The following is a 20515-nucleotide window of genomic DNA, read 5'->3' on the forward strand; positions in this document are numbered from 1 at the left end:
GTATAATATCAATATTGTGAATAATTTAACAGAAAAGTGTAAACAATTTTATAACAACTTTATTTGATATTACTAAAAGATTATCATTTCGTAAGTTTTACATAGCCTGAGGCTCCTTTAAATGAAATATATAGAGCGCAATATATAATTAAACTTACTACTTTATTATTGATTTAAGCACTAATTATAATTTATGGAGCCAGTTTCGATGATTTTGCAATTTCATTGTCCAAAACGCAAACGTATTTTAATTGTATTTGTTTAGCAAAACCACGTTTTTCCTGGCTCCTCGTACAGTCAGAAGTCTGTTCTAATACCTGCACTAAAAAGTTTTAAAAAAGATATATTATTATATACTCTTTATAGATTGTTTATATCATTTCATAATAATTATTACAAGCTACACTTACAAATTGCTTGGTCCAGTATAAGGTGGTGGATTAGGTCGAATATATGGATTACAACGTTCACTAGAAATTCTACACAAATATATATAATAATAATGAATTATTAATTAATAAATAACAATATATGTATATATACATATAAACATGCACATATTTTGATATGTACCTTGGTGTATGTGTTAAAGAGTCATTAGGACTAGAAGGTGGTACGGATAATGATCTCAAAGTACCTCTTTCAGGAGCAACATATTGTACCATTTGCACCCCATTCTTGCTCATTGTTTCTACCGACGAAGATTCTGTTTTTTTGCTATAAATAAAAGAACTAATTAAACAGTTATACATTATATATATATATATATATATACAATAACGTTTATCTTTTAATATCCGTTAGTTATATAAATGAAAAACTGTACCTACCGACTATAGAATGGCATGCAAACGGATAATATGCATAACTGCAAAATAAAACAATTTCTTAGCGTTACAAAATTAGTATAGCAATGCAAAAATAAAACATATTCAAAATAATATAAGTTAAACGCAAATTTACGACGCAATCAATAATATTGCGAAGCACAATCCTGAATGTTATTAAATTATTTATAATTTAATATTGTATTAGTGAATTTTATTCTAATTTATTGAAAATTATTTATTCATTTTTTGTTATTCAGAAGTATAATTGAGATTTTTGATCTGTCCTATAAAATATCGAATAAAAAAATTCGAATACGGAAGTCACGACGGAAATGTGACCGTAAACTAATAATTTTACTTATATCAATGATAATCTTTACGTCATAGCAAATGATCATTTTACGTAGTACGATGACGTGCAATTCTTGAGTCTGTTTACGTAGATTGCGCGTTATTCGCATTATCATTATCTCTTAAGGAAATGACGATTAATTTGATTACGTTGATCGAGAATCTTGATATTTTGTAGAGTCGAGGTAAACTACGTAGAAATGTAAAAAAGACTATAAAAAATAATGTTTCCACGATGTATCTAATCATAATTATTTCAACTATTCAATAAATTTTAATTTTAATTCTAATAATAAGTTTCCTTACCGATCAAATCTCATAAATATCTATTGATTATGTAGATATTATTAATTATCAGACTGAATGGTAAAGAGGAAATCCTGATGATGATTACTTAATAGCAAAAATATCGTTTTATCATACAATTTACCGGATGTGTTGTATTTTATTTTTTTCTCTTATATTAGAATAATTATATTCAAAGCGAGATAGAAAATGAATACAATCTTAGTGTTTATATTTCTCTATTTACGTATAAAGAATAGTTTGTAAAATCCGAATGACGCGAATAATTTAATCTACTTGTTTGTAATTCTATTTATGTAAAGAATATTTAAGAGTATGTCATATATAAAACTCTTGATAACGAAAGATCACTGAATAAATAATAAATAGCGAATATATAAATATGATAACTTTTTCAATAGAAAACTTTTGACGTAAATTTCATTTTTTCGTACATATAAAATACTTATATCTTGTATTTTTTTAACGACACGCTTTTGCTTCAACGATATATATATATGTTTCTATATGATGTGATATGATATATATGGAGACGTGCCGATTACATTAGTCGAGTGTTCGAACCACATCGCATTCATATTTTCGACCGTGCTGAGCGTTACGATGTTACTTGGTCAGATATCGTTCCTACTTATGAATGAAACCGACTATGAGAGAGAAAAAGAGAGAGAGAAAGAGAGAGAGTTCTTTGTCCTCCGTCTCGCTCATTTATACTCAATATGCCGCTACACGTGTAACCGATTTTACGAGCTGAGATACCCAAACAGAAAGAATTGATCATGATTTTCGAATCTTAAAGTTATTTCTTTTCTAATGACTCAAACAAAACTGAGAGAAAAAGCTAATAAAAATGAAATAATTACCATTTATGGAATATACAGGATGCAGCAATAAATCTGTCCACTTTAAATGACTCTTTTGTTTCGATTCCAAGGATATCGATCATTTATATTCGTTGTTTTTTCATACATTTCCCTTCTGCAATGGTGCAATTTTTTCCTTTGAAGTTTTTTACTACGATTGTAAGGTGGACAGAGTAGTTATTGCCGCACCCCGTATACAAAGTGTTTGCTTTGAAACATTGTTTAAATTGCTTTATCGTAAAACAATTTAACGCGAACTTACATTTTATCACGATGAAGACAAAGTGCTGTACTCAGAGAAGTGGCCAGAAGAAGAAGTAATATCGTTGGTACGAAGATCGTCGTAACGATTTCTTTGAAATAACTTCTCGTAGGAATATCAGCTTTGGTTGATCTTGCCCATTGCCACTCGGTATGTTCAGAAATTCCAGATGATGGTAAGCCAACGATATTCATACTTGGTCCGCGTCTCGCACTTTCTCGTTGCAAATTCTGTTCGTCGCTTTCGATCTTTTCGATAATGTAAGCCAACAAATAATTATTAAATCTCGTAGAAAATATTTATCCGTAAAAATAAATAATATCTATATTAAAAATTAATCTGACCAGTCTGAAGGAACACCAATCCAATAAAAAGCCAGCTTCTCTGAATAGTCTTTCCACGCTTGTTCTTTTAAAATCTCTTGGGCAGGATGGTAATAATTTCCAAAGTGGTTTTACTTCTTCTTGAAGTTCGATCAATTCTTGTGAAAACGGCATCGAACTACCCAGTCTCATTACGACTCTGGAAAAAAAACCAATTTGAATCTATCGAAAGGTAAAAATAAAGAAGATAATAATCCTTTTTCTAACATCTAACGTTGATAACTCAATTTTTAAATTTATAACAATGTATTTGTAATTTTCCGAATCATTTTTTGTTCATTCCAACACACTCATTTTCTATATAAGTGAGAATAATATCACAATATTTTGACGGTCTTTGAAACGTTTGTTATCATTGTCGTACATGTTTATTTATTTTCCTCCGAAACTTATGTCATGACGCAAGTACTAAAAAAAATGTCACGCAAGTTAAAAAAATTCTTTCGTCGTAAATGTAACGAACACATTAAAGCTGCAGGTGCGTTAGGTTTTTTCAACACAAGATAAGAGAGAACTTTGTTTCTTGATAAATTACTCGAAATGACCTCATGATGAATCGAATAAAATACTACACGCTAGAAGATTCAAAAATATAAAGATTCTTTCTGCGTGATTATACTGACTGATGCGAGTAGTATCGGCGCATTTAATTTGACGGCATTTGCGTCATCCCTACTCATTATCCAAGGAATCTCTCATATGTTATTTCGATATTTTGACAAACATTATTTATAATCAACAAGAAAAAGAAAATATATCGTTTGTCGTCAAAATGTTTAACGTACATTTTCCTACCGATAATCGTATAATATTATTATCGCATGGCAATATAATATAACTATCACGAATAATTTACTACAAACACGATGTAAATCAATAAGAGGAATTTCATAAAAAGAATTGCAAGTTTTCTATAAAAACGATGATCATAAAAAGCAAATATACATGTATATATGATACGATATATGACGACCCTAATTTTGTTCGCGCAGCAATTCTTCTAATTCCGTTGAAAGTCTAAAGAAATATATAACGTAAGAGAAGTTCTAATTTGTTATCAAAGATGAAATTTGAGAGACACTGGTCCAATACATAACGAAAGAAGCATTATAAGTTGAGGTGAGGTGAAGTGAGAAGAGATGGGGTGCGGCCTTATCGTGTGCGTGGGACAGGAGAAAAACGTCATTCAGTAAAGCGCTTCGATTATCTTCTCCCGTAGCGTCGACAATGTTGTACTTGTTCGAGCGAGCAGTCAGACTACTTACACACTGTGTACATATTAGATGCGTTGCGTTGCCGCAAGTAGGTGGATTGCTTTAGTCTTCTTTTAGTAGCTGCGCGGGCACCGTTTCATCGAGATCTTTGACAAGGCACGAGACGCGCGATACGTTTTATCTATTCCTCTTACTATTTTATGATTATTAAATCAACTTGCATAACTTAAATTTCTTATCTCTTCTTCAATCAAGTTTCCCTAAGAAATTGTGATCGTATGGAAATTTCTTTTTCTTTTTTTCTAAATCCTCCGCAAGCATAGTTTTTTTTTCCCATCAACGGAGAAGAAAAATGTTCATGGACCTAAGTCGGCAGATAGAATCAATCAAGATGAAAAGAAGATATTCGTTATCGCGAAAAGAAACATTCTATTAACAACAAATATCATTTTGGTACGTATATTGTAATCCAAAATTGAGAAATTCTCGACAAGAGATTAGAAATATTTGTTTCTATAAAAATACAAACAAAATATACTTTTCATAAATAATAGAACTTGCGTAAGTACCTTAACATATAGAGATTGGAAGGCCGGCATCCGCGGTTATCTAATCTCATGAAATATTTCCTTTTAATTCGTCCAATTATATGTACTACGATATGAAAGAATCAAATCTTAATGTGACGTTCGTAGGCATTATATACGCATTTGTAAAACGATTGAAATGTATGTCAAGAACGTTCATTATTTCCCGTGAATATACGATAATATTTGCTATGAAGAACGATGGATATATTATCAGCCCTACTGCTTCATTGATTTTTCCTTGGAATTTGTACGCTTCAATAACTTCTACGGTCTTTTAAAATATCTTCCTGTGACCATTAGGGACGCTTCTATCTCTATCTCTATCTTTTTCCTAAAATCATTAATTATGTTTCATGACGTAATATTATTCGAATAAATAATCAATAATATTGCCTAAGAATTTCGATTTCGAAAAAAATCAGCATAAGGAATAAATGTAAGATTATGTATATATACAGGGTACGGCAATAAACTACTCTGTCCACCTTGAATATTTTCTTTCTTTACAATCGTAGTAAAAAACTTCAAAGGAAAAAATTGCACTATTGTAGAGGAGAAATCTAATAATAATGGTGAAAAGAATTGTTTCTCAAGATTACTTTTTTTTACGATTTTTTAGTCTACAAGATGTGGCTTGTCTATCTTAAACAATTTTTACCCTTCAATAGAATATATACACATGTATACCCTGTTTATACACACACATATATAAGTATATGTTATAAACGTCTGACATTCAAAGGCTTGAAAAAGAACGTTAAATACACGTCAGTGTGTTATTTTCTTTTAGCGATGAAATGATCGATACGTCAATGATAACGAAGCAATATTTTGATCTTTCACTCCTTCCTTTGGTACATAAGTTTGAAGTCTTCTAAAAAATAAGACCTGCTTACCCCTCGCTTTCTCCAGGTTTAAGGGGTAAACGTGCTCCGAGTTCGACAGCAGAAGCAAGAAAAGTGACATACAAGTCCATTGCAGTCGTCCAAAGTTTGTTTCTGCAAGATCATGTATCTCATGTGAGTATAATCAAGAGAAAAAAATGTTGTAACAAGTATAGATTTGTCGTGAGGCAGACCTGAAAATATGAAGAAGTTTTTCGGTACGATTACGACCAAATGTATCTTCCACGTTGAGATTATCGATTTTTAAGTTGACCTCGTATCTCGTTAAATTTTGTTTCTCAAGAACGTTGATGTCGAGCACTTTATATTTCGTCTCGTACGTGTGTTTGTTCAAGCCCACAATCTCCAACTGAAAAGAAAAATATATAAATAAATCTCTTGATCAATTTGAATAAAAAAATGATGACGGTTACAATAAACTCGTATGCTTACTTGAAAATATTTTTGATTTTTGGGTGCCACACCATAAAGAAATCCGCCGTGATCTCTTTTACTATGAACATAGTGAATCCATGACGGAAGATCGGGAGCGTTGAGCAAGGACGGTTGATACGTAAACTGATCGTATTTTCCTTCAATAGGGACGATCGATCGTTTCATGAAAAGCCATTGTTTAAAACATTAAAACTTGTATATGGTCAATAGTATGAAAGCGCACAACTATTTCTAATATATAAAACATGATATCAAAAGAAATATATATATTTTTTTTCATTATTTCTTTCTTTCTTTTTTTCTCTCTCTCTCTCTCTCTGTTCTTTTTCTATCAAACTAGAAATCAAGCTAGCTCATCTTTCGCGTCGTTTGTATTAATGTGAACTGTCTCGTCGACCATAAATCGTTTACCCACGCGTCATGTAACATAAGATAAAGCAATCATACGTTTCTCGCAATCTTAAACTGTGTAGTCTTGACATTCTTATATTAAAGTCCAAATAACTATCGGGCACGTGGTTGAAGATAAAAGAAAATTGTATTTTTAACTAACCCAATTATTTATTATTAATTTACGAGTAATAAATATAAAGAAATATTTCGCAATAATTTGTGAGATATCCTAGAAATAAAATTTCACACGAATACGATTAGAATTATCGAGATTCATCGAAATAAAATACAAAATAAAATAAAATAAAATATAAAAAGGATGAATCATGATAACGATGACGTCGAATTGATTTTATTGGAACAATGATCCATAATGAATCATTAGCAAAAATATAAATCAATTAGTAGGAAATCGAAAGTAGGAAATTCATAGTATTTTTCGATGAAATTCATTAATGCCGTAAGTATGTGACCTTCGATATTGATTAAAAAAATTTGACGAAAGGTGCGTTAGAAAGTGTCTCTTGAAACGCATATAAGAAAGAGAAAGAAAGAAAGAGAGCCGGACGCGTATCATGTACGAGGTCGAACGCTATTAACGCTCGAGACGCGTCTGTAATTGCTATTCGTGGTGCGCGTCGAATGACGTGCGAGACGTACTTTAATTTCAAATTGTGAAGCGGGTTAACGGATGACAACGAGAACCTTTTTTTTCTTATTTCCTTTTCTTTCCTTATTGCACGTGTTAGGCAAAATTTAGATCCGTACATTTTTCGGATTCCTTATTTATTTATTTGATTTATTCACGTAGATCGTTTTCATTCTTGCATTCTTGGAGATTTAATTTTGGATCGATTATTTCTTTATTCATTTTGATAAATAAAGTCTCGTTTTTATCTCGTTTTATATTTTACTGTTTTTATTTATCAGTCTGTCTGTTTGCCCGTCTTACCATCTGGATTCCAATTGAAAGTTTCCGGTCTGATAGGTATGACAAAGACCTCGGTCATTAGAATATTCTCAGCACAGGCAAAGGTCGCTAGAATTATTAATACTCCCACGTACAGATGCATTTCGCTAAAAAAAAAAAATATCAACATATGACTTTTCGTAATTATAGATCAATCTGTATCAATTTGAAAAAATGCGCGCATACTCGGTCGATAAAGAAGTTAGACGCAGATATAAATCTCGATCGTAACAAAAACAATGTTATTACAATAATAGTATCGTTTTTATGTTAAAAAACGAACGACAATAGTCTTGATCATCTTAAAAGGGCGTTCAACGAGAAATTTAAGTGATCAAACTTGAAAATTATTCATTATTGTTTCTACCAAAGTTGAAATTACCGCGGAATATTTTCTCATCTATCACGATACACTACAACAATGCGTGTCCTTCTTCGATATAAATAAAATTTCTTTCAAAGAGTATCTCGCGATGTGAAATTTTTAGTTAACCTCGATGAAACTCTTTACAGATGTTAAATTCTTGATACATCTTTCCGAATGAGGTTAATTCCATACATCGAATATGTAATGGCGAAGTTCAGAGAGCTGAATAAATACAAAAGCACGCGAATTGCGTGCACAGATATTCTGAAAAAAAAAATCTTTTGATAATAGTTCTTTTAAGGAGAAAACAAATAAATTATATTTTCCATTACAAACTATAATTTCCTTTTACATGGAGAATTTATTTAATTAAACATCTAACCTTTTACTAAGTACATCCTCATAATGATCGTATTAGCCCTTAATACTCATACATGTATTAGTGTATATAAAAAAAAGTTTAAAAGGAACGGTAAAAGTTGTACGTCAAAAATAGCGGTCGAATTTGCTGCACAGTAGGTAAGACCTTTCACTTTTGATAAAATCTCGGTCAATTTGAGGGAAATTTTGTCAAGAATTTCACAGGCAAAGAAAAACTTACTTGCAACTTTCTTTGAACAATATTTTTACGAAATATATATCGATCGTCCCAACGTGAACATTATGTTGTGAAGATTTGAACGATGTCTTTTTTCCAAGTGTTTTCTGCACGGAAAAGCTGAATATCGTAAGACGACTGGATACAGTTTATTCGTCTTAACTTCAAAAATGGATTATCGACCCGACGTTATAAACTCGTCATACTTCGTCATACATCGTCATACTTCGTAATACTCCGTAAACCTTTGCGGGAGCGCCTTAAAAACGAACGTACTCTCATTCATATCCTATTTTGAATAAAATCTCCTTTTACTGGCATTAGAAAATTTACCTTATCGATTATACTTGGGAAATTTGGTATCAGTACGTTGATTTTGTGACGTCTTTTAGGAAAAAAACAGAGGAGAACGCAACATAAGCGGCGCGTAAAGACGTATGCGCGTTAACTTTCTGCGCACCGTAAGCGCCACTTTCGTGCCCAGGACCGTATTATTCGGGAACTTACCACTCGTTTACAAGAGACGATCATTTTCCATATATTTATCTGTTCTTTTTATTTTTTTAATAGTTACATATAACTATTACGCATGTGTAAAATTTGATGCGTGTAAGATATGATAAATTAACTGATCGACAAAATTTTATTTCTTTGTACATAGTATACTTTTAACTATGGAAATTTATTCTATCTTATCAAACTAACTAGTTTACGTATAATACTATTGATGGATAATAACATATTGATTGGGAGGTATGCTTGAACTCATACATACATTTATGAATGTAAATCACATAATATTACATTAGAAAGTTAAATGTAACAATACTTTGTAAACGTACATACAATATAAATTTACCTAATCCAATAACTTGTATAGTTCGATGATAATCATTGAAGATTTGAAAATACATTATCGTGTGCAGAACACGCGCGATAATATATGTACCAATTTTTTCTGCGAATGGTTAAACTATATGAAAATGTTAATTGGTAGAAATAATTAGCCACAATTGTCGTAAAAAATCATAAAGAATCATATTGTTACTTATTATACTTGGAATTAATAAGAAATAAGTTTGCCATCTTAAAAGTTGATTGAAATAACGAATAATTAAGAAAAAAGAAATCGTATAAATGATGTCATGGATTCACGTAAGCCACAATTAATTATTACTTGTTGTTTTAGCAAATGAATACTAAAGTATTTATTTAAAATTAATGGAAACCAAACATAAGAATGATGTTTATTAGCTTTAATACTTGTACAAAATTATCATAAATAACATCAAACCAGTTTTTTGGGTTTTACCTAGATCGAAGAAACGCGCTTACGCTTAAAATGACGACAGTTAAGTCATTCGGACGTTCCGCCGCGATCAAATATCTACGTGTGAATGCTCGCGTACACACCCGTTTGTAATTTTCGAAGAAATAAATAAGGAAATCCCTTCATTATTGTGAATGAATAACCTATTAAATAAATCCATAACCTAATCATATTAAATTCCAGCAAAAACCAAGCAAAATTACGAATGCGGATAAATAACAATTTTTAAATGTTTCGAGATATCTCGAAAAAAAAACGATGAAGTGATTATTATCGATCAATCGAATATATCGAAGATTCAATATGTTAAAAATATCAATCTTGGGAAAGTAATATTTCTTTTAAATGGATGGAAGAAAAGAGAAAATATACGATAAAAAGTTGACATGGTAGTGCGCCTATGTGAGAAAAGTAAGTTTACGGCACTGCCTATTGACGTCTTTGGTAGGCGTGGCCTCAGAGCGCGCAGCCTGAAAGAGGGATATATTTACGACACGCACGATTGTCCTCTCGTGCGCCAACGGGTCTTGGCCGTTATTCGATTAACGATGTGGTGTATTTACAGCAGCAATAGCAACAGCAATAGTAACAGCAGTAACAGCAGTAACAGCAGTAGTGCAAGATTTGATGCAAGCGGGACACGGTGGACGACCGCGGCCACTCCTCGACGTAGGGGTTGACTTTTCCCTCGGTCGCAACTGATTCCTGTCGTCAATCGTCATCATCATCATCATCATCATCATCCTCATCATCATCATCGTTTTCTTCTACGTCTTCGTTTTCGTCGCCGTCGTCATCCTCATCGCATCGTCATCGTCATCGTCATCATTACCATCGACGTCATTTTATTTGGTTCGACAGTGCAGTGCGGGCACGTTACAACAACTTTATGTGACAGGTCGTGCGTGAAACCGAGCGTACGTTTGAAAAAAGGAGAAAAATAAAAGAAAAATAAGAAAGAGAAAGAGAGACGACGAGCGTACACGCGCGGCGCATACGCATACGTCGCGTATTCACGTCGTTTCAAGGGCCTCCTCGACGTAAGCTCCTCTTCGTCCCAAGAGGATCCGCATAAGAGGATATACTAAACTCGATTTTTTTCTTTTCTTCTTCTTCATCATCATCTTCTTCTTCTTCTTCTTCTTGCTATATTCGTCAAGCCTTCGAGAATGGCTACCATCGAAGGTGTCCCGATTCTTTTGATCACTGCAAACGTCGGCAGTATCTTCGAAGAGGTATGTTTTATTAAATTTTCTTATTCTCTTTTATTTCGAAACTTTTTTACGATAAGTATTCTATCTGTAAAAAAAAAACACAAATCATTTCTCGTGTTTTTGTTATATTCCTCTTTCTTTTTTTTTCTCTTCTTTTCTTACGTCTCAATTTCTCATCTTGTATCCCATTTCGCGCGCTTTCGTCACGTATGTATTTTATTTTGCTTTGATTATCCTATTCTCTATTTGTGTACGTACATTTAATTCTTTTAATTTTGCTATCATTTTGTACCAATTGATTCGTTTGAAAGAAAGCTGTCAAATGCGTTATGCATTGTTGAGTAATATTTTCATTGCCTCTTTTGGATGCATATACATGTGTGTATGTGAAATAAAAATATTTTATCGTCACAATTCAATTCAGTTTAATATGACGATTTATATCGTTTAGCGTACGAATATTCTCATATACATATGTATGCATGCATGTGTGCCGGTACTGTTTATCAAGTGCAAAGCATTTACCGCGAATCGAGGCGTACGATTGTTTGATATTTGATTTACTGAATATAAACACGCTCCTTTTCTTTTTCTTTTCCCCCTAACTTATTTCCAACGTAATATTTAATGTATAATTATTTTGACGTTCCTTGAATGACTCTTGTAATAATGTTCTTTTCTTTTTTTTACTTTGCAGCCTGATGTCATGTTAAAGATATGGACAAAAGAATTTTTATCGGTAAGCTTTACTACTATCAGTATTATCTCGAGAATTAAATGGCATTAAGTCGCATCCTTTTGTAATTTCCTTTTTTTAGACTATATCACGTTTGGATTCGAAGTTTATAGCGCTGCACTGCCAAGAAGTAGGTGGAAAGAATTATGAACAAAGTATGAGACACGTGGAAGACTTTGTTAGGTAAATATCTATTAAATTTCTTCTACTTGTTAGCTTTTCATAGTTGAAATTAATTTAAACAAATATATGTAAATTTGAATGCATGGAACTTTGATGATATGCCAAAAGAATTGATTAAATGTGTCACATTATAAATGATTGAAGCAAGTTCTTGATATGGTCTGTAGTGTTTCCTGTATACTCTAAATAGTAAGTTGAATCTCATTAGTGGTCTCTTTAAAGGTTTCTACTAATCTGGTTATGCAAAAATTGTTACATTCTAAACAGATTGTTTTACTATTACGTGTAAATAATTCTATTGCAGTTCTTATTATATAAATGATATAATTAGTTTTATTATTCTGCAATCAATTAATAAAAAAGCTAGATTTGATATTAATATTTCATACAGTATACTATAATTAAAAAAAGTGATATTACTTTTGTAATATCTTTTACTAATAATCTTCACATGATTTATCTTTGTAATATGATATGGAAATTATAAACCAGCCTTTGAAGGAGCACGGTAAAACAAATAGGTATCCTTGTTCACAATATTGAATGTGATTTAACGCATAAGCGGCAGAAAAGGATAAAAATAGAATATCACGCATGAATTTACGGTTGGTTGAACCACTTCAAAAGATTAGTTTATTGAATGATATCCATGTGAAAGCACAATATAAAAAGAAGCAAGAAAAAAAAATCATGAGAGATCTTTAGGATTCTATAAAACTCATAGAATGTAAAATATTTCTGTTTGAGCCTTAGCGTTTATCAATGACTATAATTTCTTTTCCTCTTTAGATTACTAATGTCGTCAGAAGAACTAAGGCTATTTGATAAAACAAGAGTATTCCTAGATGAAGACTATTCGTCGGCTGAACATTTTACAGTAAGTTGAAATGTAATAATAAGAATTTAATTTTTTATCTAATACATTAAATTATTTAATTAATTTTTTTTACAGGCACTGGGAAATTTTTATTTTATTCACGAGTCTTTAAAAGATGTTCTATTATGGGATTTCAAAGGTACGTTAATCGTTATGCTTGGAAAATTATCTAATAGCAATAATACATATAATTTTATTTTAATTTTTCTTTCTTGTTAATTTTAGAATGTGCTTTCGCACCAGTATGTGGCAAGGAAATTCATTCCGGTAATATAGAGGCAGTTACAACCAAAGAAAAAGCAAAATTCCCTCAAGACTTTTTTCCTGAATGTAAGTGGTCTAGAAAAGGATATTTGCGAACACGATGGAGTATTAGTGGAACTGTTTTTGATCTCATAAATATACACTTGTTCCATGATGCAAGTAATTTTATTGCAATGGAAACTGTAAGTTAGGAAATTAAGTTATGTGATAACGAATATCTTTCTCACATTACTTTTTTACTTCACAGTGCTGTTTTATAATTGCAGTTTCCATCCGTTTATAGTAAAACGCGCAGAAGAGCGTTGGAGCATACGTTAGACAGATTTCACAGTGACAAATATCCAAAAGCACCATACTTTTTATTTGGTGATTTTAATTTTAGGACTGACACTGCTGGTGTTATTAAGGTATAGAATTATATTATCTGTATTGCATATTATAATGTATATAAACTTTTAATAATTATTTTTGTGTTATTGCAATTAACAGAAACTCACTGAAGATACTCAAGAAAAAAAATTATCAAATAAAGGAAATATTTCGAAATTACAATTTCACAACAAGGAAAATGATCTTATATTATCATTGGGCAAAAAAGAATTCTCATACTACGAACATCAAAATGTTTTTGTTGATAATAGTGGACAATGGGTAAGTCGTGCATTATTCTTTATTTGTTTAATCTATTGTTACTTATCGCAATGCATTAATAATTAGGAACTCCATAATGAAATAACCGATGTTTATGCAGCTACGAGAATATGACAAGGAATTGGAAGACTTTAAAGGAAGATTGTTTGAATTTCCAATTAATTTTATTCCGAGTTATCCTTTTCAAGAAGACGTAAACGAAGCTACAAATTACATGCAAACTAGAGTGCCAGCTTGGTGTGACAGAGTGTTACTGAGCCCCACTGCAAAAATGCTAGTCCAAAATGTACGCAATATAAACTTTTATTTCATTCAAATGTTACTCGCTTTAACTCTTTGCGGTCAAAGGTTATTCATGGCAAGGCATTTTTTCTGTTTACTGTTGTTTAAGAAGTTAATCCTATGCAACTTAGTTTATTGTTACTACACAGATATTATATACCATGCATAGAAAATCTAAAGAAAAGATAAGCTTCAAACTCTTAATCCGTAGGAGTAGGCTTTCCAGGTAATAATTAATTACATCGCCTACAGATAATTCATGCTGAAAAGTATTATAACCGTAAAGAATTAATAGAAAACCTACTAGATAATTTTATACTTTACACAGTATATAAATATATATATATATATATATATCTTTTCCTTTTTTTACAGATATCCTCTTCTAATGCAGTAGAGTATGGTATAATAGGAAGAACAACCTGCATGGGTGATCATAAGGTAAGATAAGTTATAGATATTTCACAAGAAAAAATCTTACTATATTTATTATACTCGGTACATATATATTTACACACTTCCTTAAATTTATTCTGATGATCCACTGTTTCAATTATTATGGTGCAGCCTGTTTTTCTGGAGTTTCGAATGAATCTCTAAGCATTAAGGTACTATATGAACTGTCTGTCTATTTTTCTCTTTGGCTTCCTATGTATTTTTTTTATTTTTCTTAGATCTTTGTTGCTTTGATTGATTATACATTTATTGAGACCCTTTGAATGTAGTATCACAGCCCGAATCTTACATTCTTCATGAATTTTGACTTGCTAGCTTTACCATCATTAACAAAAAAAAAAGAAATTATTTATAATATTCAATATATTGTTTTTCTGTGTTTATACTAATGTACATTTTGAGAATAATTTCTATGAAAAGAAAATTATTTTTTTACAAAGAGAATTTACTTTTTATTACTATGATTTTCTTTTTGTTATCCATTAGTATAGTACTTTTTGATAATATTCTTTACATTATAAAGTTTTGATAACGATGGATAGATGTGAATCATGCATTTCAATTAATTTTCCTCTATAATTGTACCTTATAAAATCTAAGAAAAAGAAAAAGACCTGACGAGTGTTATCCACAGACCACAGATCACAGGACACAGCATTACAACATCGAATCATATTGATATTAGTTAACCTTTATGTAGAACTCCAATATATTAATAATATATCTCGAATTTTGTTGAAGGTATTCAATGATGTGTAAGTTTTGTGTTTTTCTTTTCATTTTTACAGCCAGTCTACTTGAGGGTTAATCTCGCATCAGAAGCAGGTATGATTAATTGCTGCAGCTTGCCATGTGCACCAGAGTTTTGCTTTCAAGTTCCTGACAATTACTTGGATTTGTTACCAATGTTGCCTGATAGCACTAGTTACGTTAGTGCACAAACCCTTTGTGCTGATCGTTCATCCAACCTATTGCACGCAGTACCTTTTAAGCATGATCCCTATACTCCAGATAGTATGGACAGTCCAAGCCCAAATGCTATTTTAGTGTCAGGTGAGATTCCTGATCTAGATATCGATCAAATAATTGATGCTAGTGATAGTGTTTTAACACTTCAATCAGCTCATTCGTCAAATATACCAAGACGTATCGATAGAGCTGTATCTCCAGCTTTGTTAAAATCAAAATTAGAATTAATTGCACGTGATAAAAAACGTGAAGCAGACATGGAACGACGATCTGTTATGAAAAAGAATTCGAGTCAATGTCGCCTACACTCATGGCCTGAAACTCAAGAACAATATTCAGAAAGAGAAAAAAGGAGATACAATAGTGACATTTTATGGCAAAGATCATCTATATTAACTGAAGCTTGGATCAAAGGAAAAGGTCAACAGGGGTATCATCATTTTGATGACTCTATGAATTTTTCAACTTGTAATGTAAATTCTCCTGGTGGTGAATTGATTATCCCACGTATAGCAATAATAAATGCAAGTAACATTGAATCCAATGAAAGTTCAGTTTACTTGCACGATAATAAATGCAATAGCTATCTAGATAATAAATCAAGTATATATTCAAGTAGTCAAACTAATCTATCATATGAAGAGCCTTTAAATGCGGAAGAAAGAGTTCAGGAAACTGTACTTTATGCGCTATCTGCTGCAGATGAAGAATCATTGAAACAAAATGAACGGAGATACTATAATACTAAATCAATAGAAGATATAACATTAGTAGATAGCAGAATAAACGAATTAACGGAGGAAACTAGTGATGAAAATATACATAATTTACAAGATATAGGATCAAATGTAGATTATGAAAATCAATACAGTAAAATGCAAAAAAGCAACAAAGCGAATAGTATTGTAATTACTAAAAATGTAAATTTATGTGATTCAAGAGATAATCTGGAAAGTGAGGAAATTCATTCGAAAGAATTTTCTATTCAAGTTAACAGTACAAGTAAAGAAGAGTGTAGGAAACATGAAAAGGTAGTTAATATACAGTCACAAATTGTAGGTCAAGAGAAATATGATGGTGATATAAAAACAGCTTCTTCGAGCGTATGTAGGATAGTAGGCAACGATTTGGAGATATTGAGGTGTGAGAGTAAACTAGAGATGGCTTCCAAAAATACTACTAGAAGTAATTCAATAAAAAGCCAAGATATTAGTGATAATACAGGAAATGTTAGATTAAAATTGAAAGCTTATAAAGTAACACAAAAATATAAAAATAATATTGTACAAAAACAGAGTAGATGTCAAAGATGTTGCTGCGTTATTTCATGAGAGTCATTATTCATTATTGTTTTCTTTAAAGTCTTATTTTTTCTATCTCATATGTTTCTCATTACAATTCTTATCACTTGCATAGAATATTTATTGAACATAAATCGTTCTGTTTCATCTTTATATTTCCAGTTCAAACTATGACTGATTGCGACTGGTATAAATCAAAGATTCATTATTTAAATATTTCTTATTAAGAAAAATAGTATTATTTTTTCTTATGTGCATTAAGAAGTGTCATAATGTAGAAGAAAAATAAATTAGAAAAATTAGAAAAATGTAGAATGATACTAGAGGAAAAGAATTTTAATATATATTATGTGAAAGTAGGACTCGAATATTATATCTTATTTCAAATGAAATATTGTCTGACTTACTTCCTGCTTATATTTGTAAAATATAAATATTTTTTGTAGTTGCATGCCATGTGACGATTTTAATAGATGCATCCGAAGCTTCATCATACTGCCTTGATAATTATTTTGTTACAAATGCTTAAAAATACAAATTTACTTTTCACTCTAAAATATACAATCAATATACATTCAATATTCAAACTGTATGATCTTTGAAAGATTTATTATTAAGAGAAGAGTAATATATTTCTATATTATTTCAATTATTATACTTTTGGCTTACTCGTAATGCATGTTTAAAATAAATCAAACATGGTTTTAAAATATTACTTTCTAAATATAAATATATTATCTTTGGAATCTATGATATCAGTATTTCTTATGTAAATTGACGATGATTTTATTTTTAAATATTTTCTGATTCGATAATCTAGAAATAATATTGTCAATTTTTCTATTACATAATTTCTTCTTAGGTTTAATTTCAATTTCCTATTGAAATCTTGCTTTTCTAATGCTTCAGAGTGTATAATTTCTTAATATCAGCATGTCTCGATCTTTTTTTTGCATGTAAAGTGATATCTAGGAGACTTATTTATATCTATAAAGCAATCATTATATCTATATGTGTATGTATACATGTGAACTTAATAGCCAAAGCTTTAGATTTTTATAATTCTAAGATATATATTAATTTAATGGAATAAATATTGTAAACATATGACAGTATAACATCATAATTTTATAGTCTTTTATTTATACGTTTTTAAATGATCTATGTCTACATAATTTATGTATTATTCAATTTCGATGTTTAGTGTGATATTATTTTATCATACAAAATTGCTAATGTATGTATGTAATATAGAATAAGTAGCCGAAATTAGAATTATTGATTTTAAATGTATATATATAGGATAAAAATGATTCTTTAGAAAGATCTTCAAAATAGTTGAATTAACAAATGGTAACTCAACATCTAACAATGTTTTTCAAACAAATGACTTTTAAGTGTTCGCAATAAATATACGTTCGCTGTTATCAGTTTGAATAATATTGTACATAATTATATAATTAGCTAGATGCTTGGGAAAAGAGTTTAACTACAAAGTTTTATTTTAAATTAATATATTAGACAAACAAAAAATTTATTCTCTACAAAATTCAGTGGGAATCATTTGCAAATATTGTATATGCAAAAGTAGAAGTTAATCGAATTTCTATTCTTGTAAATATAAATTTATTTTTATATATATTCACGGATTATGTTTATTTATTACCTTATATATGCAATTTTATGAATGAGATCGATCAGCTAAAAATCAAATTCAAGTTTAATATGTTTTTATATTTAAGTTCCAGAGATGTATATATACATAATAATTGTTATATTAGATATACAACTTTGCTTTCGCCGTTTTAAACGTTAAATATATATATATTTTTATGATTTTGACAAGATGTTTTGTGTGAGATTAATTTTGTTGAATAGTATATTTTTTGCTTAATTTTAATTTCATATAAATGCAAAATATCACGTGTTATGAGTGTCTGCACGAAGTATTGCACTCTTTCTATGTGTTTTATTGTTTTTGATTTGAATTACGCAGTACAACAGATCAAACTATATATCTACTCATTTAAAAATCTAAATGAATACATAGGGAAAGAAAAAAAAAGTATAATAATTATTCGGAAGATGAACAAAATCTCGATCTGCATTACTGCGTTAAATAAAATTCAAGAAGATTAGTTACATTATCGTTCCTGGTCATATAGACAGAGCGATGGCGTTCCATGAAACAGAGAAAAATGTGAATTCTGAATTGAAGAGTATCAAGATATTAAACAATAATAACGAGAAAAGTGTAACAACATTAACGAGATACGTACACGTGAAGCATGCAGATTCAACGGTAAAGATTTTTAAAGAAACAACGGTATGATAACGCCATTACGATAATCACTAACGAAGATCTTACGAAGGAGAACTCATCTAAACTCTAACTGACGTATTAACGTCTAATTAGGGTTCTTTTATCTTATATCAATCGTAAAAAGTGTAAATAGTATGTCTCTTACAATTAGTAAAGGATTGTTTCGAATGAAACCACGTGATCTAAGAACATGTGATCTAAGACCACGTGATCTAAAACCACGTGAATGAAGTTGTACGCGACTTCGCGATGAAAGAAAACAAAAGAGAAAGAGAAAGAGAAAGCATGAATGAATGAATGAATGAATGAATGAACGAGAGAAATAATAAGAAAAGAGAACAAGTTTACTGCTTTTGTGGTAGATAATAGGCTTCCATTAGTCCAATAATCTGAAGAGTTTTGGACGAAAATATTACATGTATACAAGGAAAATCGTATTAAATAACAAGTTGTTTTTGTGTTTGATGAACCTACACGAAGGGTGCTTTGATATATCTTACAATTAAATTAAAACCATATCGATGTTCCTACGCAAGGTTATATATAGAAAGTGAACATTACTTAAGGTTATATAGGAGGTGTATTCGTTGGACTCCATGTAATCACCTTTTTCGAACGAATTTCGATCAAATACTGTAATCGTTAATAACTAAATTGGCAAGCCATTTTGATTTCAAAATTTGCAAAAGATAAAACAGTATTTGATCTGACTTCGTTTTTAAATGAAAACCGTTGCCAAGTACATAAATGGAGCATTTTTCAATCAATTTTTCTCAAACGATTTTGCCAATTTGCCTTCTCGTCCTTGATGACATCGTCCATTCACACGTAGGAAAGATTATGAGTATTAATTTTAAATATATACTATATTCGTTTACGTTAACAATAAAACGAACGTAAAATATATTGATCAAGTTGCTCACAATTTTCCTACGTAAAAACTGCCCTAATTATATCATTTTTTATCTTCTTAAACGTCGTTTGAGAAATACCGATGACAAAAATATGATATTTATGGAGCAACGCAAAGTATTAATTAAATATTATGAAAAGATCATATTATCGGAAGCTAAATAAATACATAGATGATTAAACGACCCACCGTAAATAATGCGTTCACGCAGGTACATTCCACTATTATAGTTTAATCGATAAAATGGTTTTGAGAAAATCAAAGTCGAATATTTACAAGGAGGAGGAAGAAAAGATAGATAGATGGATAGATAGATAGATAGATATTGCAAAATTTAGCATATGATTCTACAATTGAAATCATTTTCTTATGTCAGTAATATGAAATGATCGAGATTATGTGTTACGTACTATGGCATATCGATAGAAAAGCGTGTGTGTCTGTCTGTTATAACGAGTATTAATAAATGTTCATGCTATATTCTTGTTATTATATAGATTACTCTGATATATTTCTAAAATAGGGTGAACAAAAAAATATACAATCGGT

At 30.5% G+C, this 20515-nt stretch overlaps 2 protein-coding genes and 1 long non-coding RNA gene across 13 annotated transcripts; 1 reads left to right on the forward strand and 2 right to left on the reverse strand.

The window, feature by feature from the left end:
• Positions 1-41: 41 nt before the first annotated feature.
• Positions 42-9520, reverse strand: LOC122526217 (epsilon-sarcoglycan). Of its 6 annotated transcripts, XM_043649468.1 has the most exons (11): positions 8801-9513; positions 8471-8726; positions 7485-7609; positions 6137-6276; positions 5878-6053; positions 5696-5797; positions 2957-3134; positions 2613-2860; positions 574-717; positions 411-479; positions 42-322 (listed from the first exon to the last, which is right to left on the reverse strand). In XM_043649468.1, exons 3-11 carry the CDS (start codon positions 7603-7605, stop codon positions 298-300), a joined length of 1203 nt encoding a protein of 400 aa, XP_043505403.1. In that variant the 5' UTR covers positions 7606-7609; positions 8471-8726; positions 8801-9513; the 3' UTR covers positions 42-297. The 6 variants fall into 6 exon arrangements, with proteins under 6 accessions (XP_043505403.1, XP_043505411.1, XP_043505422.1 ...); XM_043649476.1 differs by having other exon boundaries at positions 8471-9513; XM_043649487.1 differs by lacking the exons at positions 8471-8726; positions 8801-9513 and adding an exon at positions 7996-8014.
• Positions 4527-20244, forward strand: LOC122526192 (inositol polyphosphate-5-phosphatase A). 6 transcript variants are annotated; one of them, XM_043649411.1, is made up of 15 exons: positions 4527-4662; positions 5712-5818; positions 9981-10208; positions 10363-11032; positions 11709-11750; positions 11830-11930; positions 12720-12807; positions 12883-12946; positions 13033-13253; positions 13338-13478; positions 13561-13722; positions 13823-14008; positions 14380-14445; positions 15249-15285; positions 18896-20244. In XM_043649411.1, exons 4-15 carry the CDS (start codon positions 10967-10969, stop codon positions 19060-19062), a joined length of 1341 nt encoding a protein of 446 aa, XP_043505346.1. In that variant the 5' UTR covers positions 4527-4662; positions 5712-5818; positions 9981-10208; positions 10363-10966; the 3' UTR covers positions 19063-20244. The 6 variants fall into 6 exon arrangements, with proteins under 6 accessions (XP_043505346.1, XP_043505356.1, XP_043505381.1 ...); XM_043649421.1 differs by lacking the exon at positions 9981-10208; XM_043649446.1 differs by lacking the exon at positions 9981-10208 and having other exon boundaries at positions 10696-11032.
• On the reverse strand, positions 10915-11945 carry LOC122526233. Its single transcript, XR_006306011.1, has 2 exons — positions 11174-11945; positions 10915-11096 (listed from the first exon to the last, which is right to left on the reverse strand). It is a non-coding gene; the product is annotated as an uncharacterized LOC122526233 (long non-coding RNA).
• Positions 20245-20515: the final 271 nt, after the last annotated feature.

The sequence above is a fragment of the Polistes fuscatus genome, unplaced genomic scaffold, assembly GCF_010416935.1.
Source record: "Polistes fuscatus isolate 324 unplaced genomic scaffold, CU_Pfus_HIC Scaffold1, whole genome shotgun sequence".
Classification (NCBI taxonomy): domain Eukaryota; kingdom Metazoa; phylum Arthropoda; class Insecta; order Hymenoptera; family Vespidae; genus Polistes; species Polistes fuscatus.